The sequence below is a fragment of the Euprymna scolopes genome, chromosome 20 (assembly GCF_053919585.1).
Source record: "Euprymna scolopes isolate OS-2025 chromosome 20, ASM5391958v1, whole genome shotgun sequence".
Taxonomy (NCBI): Eukaryota; Metazoa; Mollusca; class Cephalopoda; order Sepiida; family Sepiolidae; genus Euprymna; species Euprymna scolopes.
In genome coordinates, this window is record NC_136501.1 from 44,920,771 (window position 1) to 44,928,107 (window position 7,337).

General features: G+C 35.3%; 2 protein-coding genes across 3 annotated transcripts in view; both read left to right on the forward strand.

Annotated features, from left to right (window-relative positions):
* LOC145241401 (uncharacterized) overlaps window positions 1-5,780 on the forward strand; it is a 197,758-nt gene extending 191,978 nt beyond the window's left edge. For both annotated transcript variants that reach the window (XM_080104329.1, XM_080104330.1), the window contains one exon: window positions 3,669-5,780. In XM_080104329.1, coding sequence (XP_079960455.1) covers window positions 3,669-5,778 — 2,110 coding nt within the window. In that variant the 3' untranslated portion in view covers window positions 5,779-5,780. The remainder of the gene's footprint in view (window positions 1-3,668) is intronic.
* Window positions 1-7,337, forward strand: part of LOC145241402 (uncharacterized) — a 202,177-nt gene that overhangs the window by 95,724 nt on the left and 99,116 nt on the right. The gene's annotated exons all lie outside the window — the stretch shown is intronic.

Genomic DNA, 7,337 nt, shown 5'->3' on the forward strand with positions numbered 1-7,337 from the left:
CAATCTCTAGCAAACTATTCAGCCAATTTGGGGTCTAAACATTTGAATATTTACATAAAGGGTATTCAGACATGCAGCAAGATGTTTTAATCAGTTTTGGGGCAAAAATTTGGCTGCCAAGAGTTCAAAGTTGAAGGAGTTGACCTTTGCAGACTTTCTCTCAGACCAAACACCTCCACGAATTTTGGGTCTGTACACTTTAGATTTTAGATGTAGGTAGGTTACCTGGACTATATATATATATATATATATATATATATATATATATATATATATATATATATATATATATATATACAGAGTGAGAGACAAAGAAAAAAGAAAGAAAGTGGGAAGAACGGAAGAAAGTGATAATATTAAATAGTTTAGATAACAAAAAATTATGAAGTAAAAATATTAAATGTAATTATTTGTTTTATTTTTCTAACGAATCATCGCTTATTACGATTCAAAGCCCACCCAACGAAACAGGTTAACGGTTTGTGCCAGGTAGATAGTAGATAAATATCTAGGTGATTGTAGACGATGGTTATATATGGACCGATTTTGATCATTTAAAAGAACGGCTCAACAACAATCTTTTAAACACTGTAGTCAGCTGAGAAGCAGCCCGATGATAGTGTGGAAGGAATTCTGCTCGTAGATGTTCTGTTTAGCATCAGGTAAATAGAGGAATATGGGTCAAAATTAGGGTCAAATTACAAAAAAAATGACCTCTGTGGTCTCTACCAAATTGCTCTTTGCAGTAGTTGTAAATAAACGAGTGTTTGCTGTAGATGTTTTGCAGGGGGGGACTAGAGATGAAGTTCAATCGAGTCCACACCATGATACAGCCGTATAGTAGAGAACGGGTAGCAGTGGTTTTCAGGAAAAAAGGACGGCATTCCTTCTAGATTTCGAAGTGAATTTTATACATTGCAATGAGAGAAGAGTTTGCTAAGCGGGGTTTCCTCGGATATGGGGAAAACTATACAGATGAAAGATTTCATTAAAAGTTGTAAAATGATCCAACCATATATTATAAAACGTTCAATTGGAGCAAATTCTAAACTTTGTGTAAAGGTATTTTGAGTACTAGAAGTGGGTTAGGATTAGCTAGATCAAACTTGGGAGTTGACTGATATTGAACATCTTTGCGATTTAAAAGTTTCAAATATTGATCCCACAAAAGTTTCTTTAAAAGTAAAACTGCATGAAAAAAGTTATTCCTGACTCCATAACAAACGAGTCTCTCAAAAAGTACACCCCAAAATCGCCAGTAACAATATAAAGAGCGTTACATGTTCAATTGAACCCAACACGTTGTATGCAAAGACAGTCTCAAAGAATAAAAGAAATAAATCTGACTCGGTTTTTTTTTCCATTTTAACAACAAGCATTTAATAACGGTACTTTCCAAACAGCTCCTGCAGCTGTTTTTTACACTTCCTCTCGTCCACAATGTGGTTTAGAAAACTCTGCTGTGTCGACCCTTCTTTTTAAGTTCCTCCTGCCGCCACGAGGTTACACGTCTATCTCATGGCGCTCGTTTACTGTCGCTGCCAAGTGGTTCTCAACGTTTTTTTTTTTTTTTTTTTTTTTTTTTTTTATTCCTCGTCACCTCGCGTCACGGCTTGGTGATTTACATACGTCTAATGGAATTTCATACAAACTTCAGTTTTCAATTTATGTGCTAACCAGCGAAAAATTATAGACTACCTATGAATTTTAAACTACATTTCCTCTGAGACATGAGCCTTTCACTGAAACTCCGTGGAATAAGGAAAACACTTTAAATCTCTTTATTCCTTGTCGAAAAATAAATGTGTTTGAAATTTTTTAATTCATATAATTTAATTCCAAATTTTTACTTTTTATATATATATGTGTGTGTGTGTGTGTGTATATATATATATGTTTTATTTTTATTACCGTTTTATCTGTTTCGTTACGTATGTTTCGGATGTTGGCCCATGTTTACGATCCAACAGCCTCGTCAGACCTTAAAACGGTAATAAAAAAGTAAAACACATATTTGCTCTGCAATAGTATTTAGCACTCTCTTCAGGTTTTTACTAATTACCAGTTTTACTATATATATATATAGTTTTAAAGATAAAAAAACTTACAATACTATGTATTTTAAATACACCCCTCTTTCTAAACAAACATAATATAAGGAATACCCGAAAAGACTAAAACGAAATATCACAATACTAATATCCAAGAATACAAAAAATAAATATCAAAATAGAATGAAAGCACCCCTACCCTTATTTCAGAAGAGCTAGTCCTCCCTCCCCACACATACACATTAGTAACGACCTCGGATAACAGTCGCCTTCCTAAGGAAGCAAATAACCCCAAAATACTATAAAATAATATACACATTCCCGAACCAATAAAAGCAAACACACACACACGCACACACACGCGTACACACACACACAAACACACACAAACACACACACCCTACCTCACCCTAAAGGAAAAAAAAAACATTAGCAGAAAGAGATAGCGACTACAGCCAGGTCAGCGGTCTCTCCCGACAAGCCCAATAAAAGAGTAATAAAAATTGAGCATGGCAATGAATAATAACCACTTACAAGCCTCCACCCCTTGGAAAAACTTCAAATTAACAACGAAAATCACCATTTTTACATCTCCAACACATTTGAAAATAATTTCTGACGGGGACGCATCACAGAACGTCTGAAACGCGCGTAAAAACGATTTCAATGACTTACAAACATTATTACAATGATCCAAACATAATTCTCAATGAAAAACCAAGACACGGAATAATAAAATAATGTTAAAAAAATACACATTGTCGGTGACTACTCCCTTATTTAAATATACATCTTTCTTTCGTTGGAATTTCTTAACCCATTTTATATATATATATATATATATATATATATATATATATATATATATATATATATATATATATATAAGTGTTTGGCGATAATCGGAATCTGGATATAGAATAATCTGAATTTCGGATGTTATTGGAATCGGTATCGAAGTCGGAAAAATGTATACATATTTTACGATGTTAAAAACAATTCCTGTAATTATCGTGTTTTATTGGGTTTTGTTTCAAAACAAAACTTTTCACTGCTGGTAGTAATAAAATAATAAGTATTTATTGATTTTTCAACTACCAGTAAAATTAAAATCTGTAGACCACACCCACAAATGTTGTTTTTACGTTTGAAAAAATATATGCACATCTAACATTTGGTATTACGGTCATATGTAGACAAAAAAATAACAGCGTTATAGTTAAATATTTAGAGATTTTTTAAAAATCGGTGTCGGAACTGGTAATTTTAACGGAATTAGGAAAATATTAAATTCGTCCCATTAAAAGCTAATCTACATATATTAAGGATGACATATCTTGGTGGATACCTAATACAATATGACGAATAAAGCATATATCAGACGTTAACTCATCCTTACGTTGTCAAGCAGCGACATTTGATCTCACGACAGACTTTAGTTCTGCTTGTAAATAAAAATGGTATTTTTATTTGTCTTAGTTTCTTATTTGCTAAATAAAAATTAGCATTGTTTCCATTTAAACGAGTTTTAAAAATGTTCCATTTATTTTTACTTAAAGACGGTCTAATAAATTTGTCAAGCGCCGTATATATTTTAATATTCTGTTTTATTTGCAGGTCTGTCTGCCGCTTCTTGCCGTGGCGATGTTTAACACGCCACATACTCCTGATTTGGGTTGTACTCAGCTGCTCCGGTGTTTTCCTTTATAAACGGTGGGCGGTCACAAAAAACGTTTTACATGCGGCTACACAGATGTTCACTAAAGAAGAAACATTTTCTGGGTATCTTGTCGATACGAAACAATGCCAGATACCGAATATCGATCCGTTCGATCCGGCCATCAAACAATATCTTCGAGTGACTCACTGGGAACCGTGTCCCAGTCGGCCATCTTTGACTTATCAGGATGGCGATATGCTGCGTCTCAACTGGACTGTGGTTACGCAATACTACCACAATCGCTTCAGCATTTGCCAGTATTATCCGATTGTACGCGACTCTGTCAACGACAAAACCTACCAGATTCTCAAGCGGAATGTACCATTTAAGAAGGATATCACTGTTGAGGACGAGTTCTTAAAAGTGGTTTGCTTTGACAAGAACAAGACAGTTATCTATACGAACTATTATGCCTACGTTTTGCGCGCGGACATCGCCAAATCGAAGCGTGCAATCAAAGTCGATAAAGTGTCTACTGAATTTTCAGTAAGATTAAAGCCGTCGATATCAAGTAAAACCAAGTTGAATAGTTCTTTATTTGCAACGGCATCGCCATCAAAAACTAGAACCGAAACAAAAATACCCATACCGGAAGTCAAATCAAGACTAAACATTCTAATGCTTGGAGTCGATTCTATGTCACGTTTGAACTTTATGCGGCAAATGTCGCGCACCCGTTCTTATTTGCTGAAAGAAATGGGCGCCTTCGATATGTCTGGATACAACAAAGTTGCTGACAATACATTTGTGAATTTGGTTCCCATTTTATGTGGAAAGTACGTTGAAGAACTTCCCTGGAACGAGACATTAAGCAACAAGCCATTTGATAAATATGAATTCTTATGGAATCGTTATAAAAAACATGGTTTCGCCACGTTGTTCGCTGAAGATGCACCCAGCATAGCCACGTTCAACTACTTAAAATCCGGCTTCCTAAAGCAACCAACTGATCATTATTATCGTCCTTTTGCTCTGGCGATGGAAGATGATTCTAAGATTTGGTCCGCCGACTCACATTGTATTAGAGATCGGATGGAAACCGAAATGATTCTCCAATACAGTTACGATTTTGCTCGCGTGTACAAAGACAAAAAATATTTCGGAATGTCCTTTATTGGACGACTCTCGCATGACAATGTCAACAATGCTGGTCGAGGTGATTTAGTCTACTTAAAGTTCTTCCAGAAGCTTAAGCAGGAAAACCTCCTCAAAGACACAATTGTGTTCTTCTTTTCTGATCACGGCATACGCTTTGGAGATCTCCGAAAAACGTACATTGGAAAGATCGAAGAACGTCTTCCGTTTCTGTTCGTTGTACCGCCACGTTGGCTGATAGAACGTTATCCGAATATCTGGGGTAATCTGAAAGTTAACACCCATCGTCTGACAACGCCCTTTGATCTTCACGAAACATTAATCGATGCCCTGGATATCGACACCGCAGCGGGATTAGTCGACAAGCAAATTAAGTACGGGATACCGATTAAAAATAAGAGAGCCTACAGCCTTTTCTCTCGCGTGCCGTACGAAAGGACTTGCAAGAATGCGACTATACTCACGCATTGGTGCTCCTGCCATCGGAGGACACCGATCGATATCAACGATGGTAAGGTAATCAGGGCTGCTGAGGACATTGTGAAAAAGATAAATCGAATTTTAGAAGTGGAGAAAAAATGTGCTGTGTTAAAACTGAACAAAATAGTCGATGCCTCTGTGATTGGTGCAAACGAACAGTTGTTGCGGTTCGAGGCTAGCGTTAATGACGTCATTGATCGTCAGGTGTATTTTGGAAAACCGGTTGAAATGACAAACACGGACTATCAGCTGACCATTGAGACGTCACCGGGGTTGGCCTACCTCGAGGCATCGATCCGACACAACCCAGTTGGCGAGACATACACGCTTTTAGGAAGTGTGAGTCGCACGAACAAAATCGGCAGCCAGGCAGATTGTATAAATGACATTAAATTAAAAAAATATTGTTATTGTCCCGAAGATGCTAAATAAAAGATTTAAAGGAACTTTATAGGAACATAAATTATAGGGAATATAGATAATATAAAGCAGTGTTTCCCAAATTGTTTCACTTTGGAAACATCTTAAAGAAATCCCCAGGGTTCGGCTAAACCAAGGTTAGGAAAACCTGACTTAATGTATTACTATATATATATATATATATATATATATATATATATATATATATATATATATATATATAACTACTTAATTTACTCACATAAAATTAATATACGAAAGTATAGATTTATGCGTAAACTTTAAGTATTTACTTCCAAAGTGCTCAATACGTAGGTAGAGCTAGTTAGTAATTTAATCGCCATATATATTTTATAAATTAATATATATATATATATATATATATATATATATATATATATATATATATATATATATATATATAAAGGATAGATAGATGAAGAAAGTAAATTCAATTCTATAAGAAAAGTATTATTGGGATCATATAAAGCTCAACAAATTTCAATGGAGCTTATATAGGAGGCAATAGGAGTGGAACATGAATTCATAAACACTATATTCAGTATCGGCCATAATATAAGGAACGGAAAAAATTACAATTATTCATGTATATTTCAAAAATTAGGGCATGGATTTTTCTGAAATACTCAGAATAAACAAATAGAATCAATGTGTATAAACTAGTACCAAAAAAAATAAAAAGAAAAAATTACGATTCAATATTGAGAAATATTTAAGTTTTAAATCATATCTGTGGATTTATCCTGGCCAAAAGTTAAGGAACGAAATAGAAACTTTGTTTTTTTTTTTAATGCAAATGTTTAAAAATTAATTCATTCAATATTTAGTGAACATCCCTTTATTCTTTATGACCTCACTGCATCTTCGACCACAAGACTGGATTAGTTTCTTGCAAAATTCAGGATTTATCTTTTCCCACTCTTCCTTCAATAAATCCCACAAATGATTTTGATTTTGGGGGATTCCTCCTCTGTGCTCTTTCTCCAATCATTTTCCAAACATTTTCTATCGGATTCAGATCCGGACTCTGCGCTGGCAAGTCCATTACTCGTATTTCTTCTTCCTCGAGGTAACTTATCACTTTTTTAGCTTTATGGCAAGGGGCGTTATCTTGCATAAAAATGCTTGGCTGATTAGGTGAAAGGCGAAAGCTCTCAATGACATGTTGTTGAAGGAGCTGCTTATAAGTCTCCGCATTAACCCTACCATAGATTCGAACTAGAGGGCCAACTCCTTCCGAGGATATCATACCCCACACCATTACACTTCCCTCTCCGAATTTAAGTGTCACATTTAGAGGATAATCGTTCACCTGCTTTACGCCATACATGCTTCTTTCCATCAGATCCAAACAAATTGAACTTGGATTCATCGCTGAAGTGAACCTTAGCCCATTGTTCATCAGTCCAGACGACATGCTCATGGGCAAACTTCAAACGGCTATTTTTGTTCTTCTTAGCGATCCGGCAGCTGCTAACCGTCGAGAAACAGTTTTTCTAGATATATTTTTCCCAGTCTGTTCATTAAAATCACGAGAAATTGATGTTGCG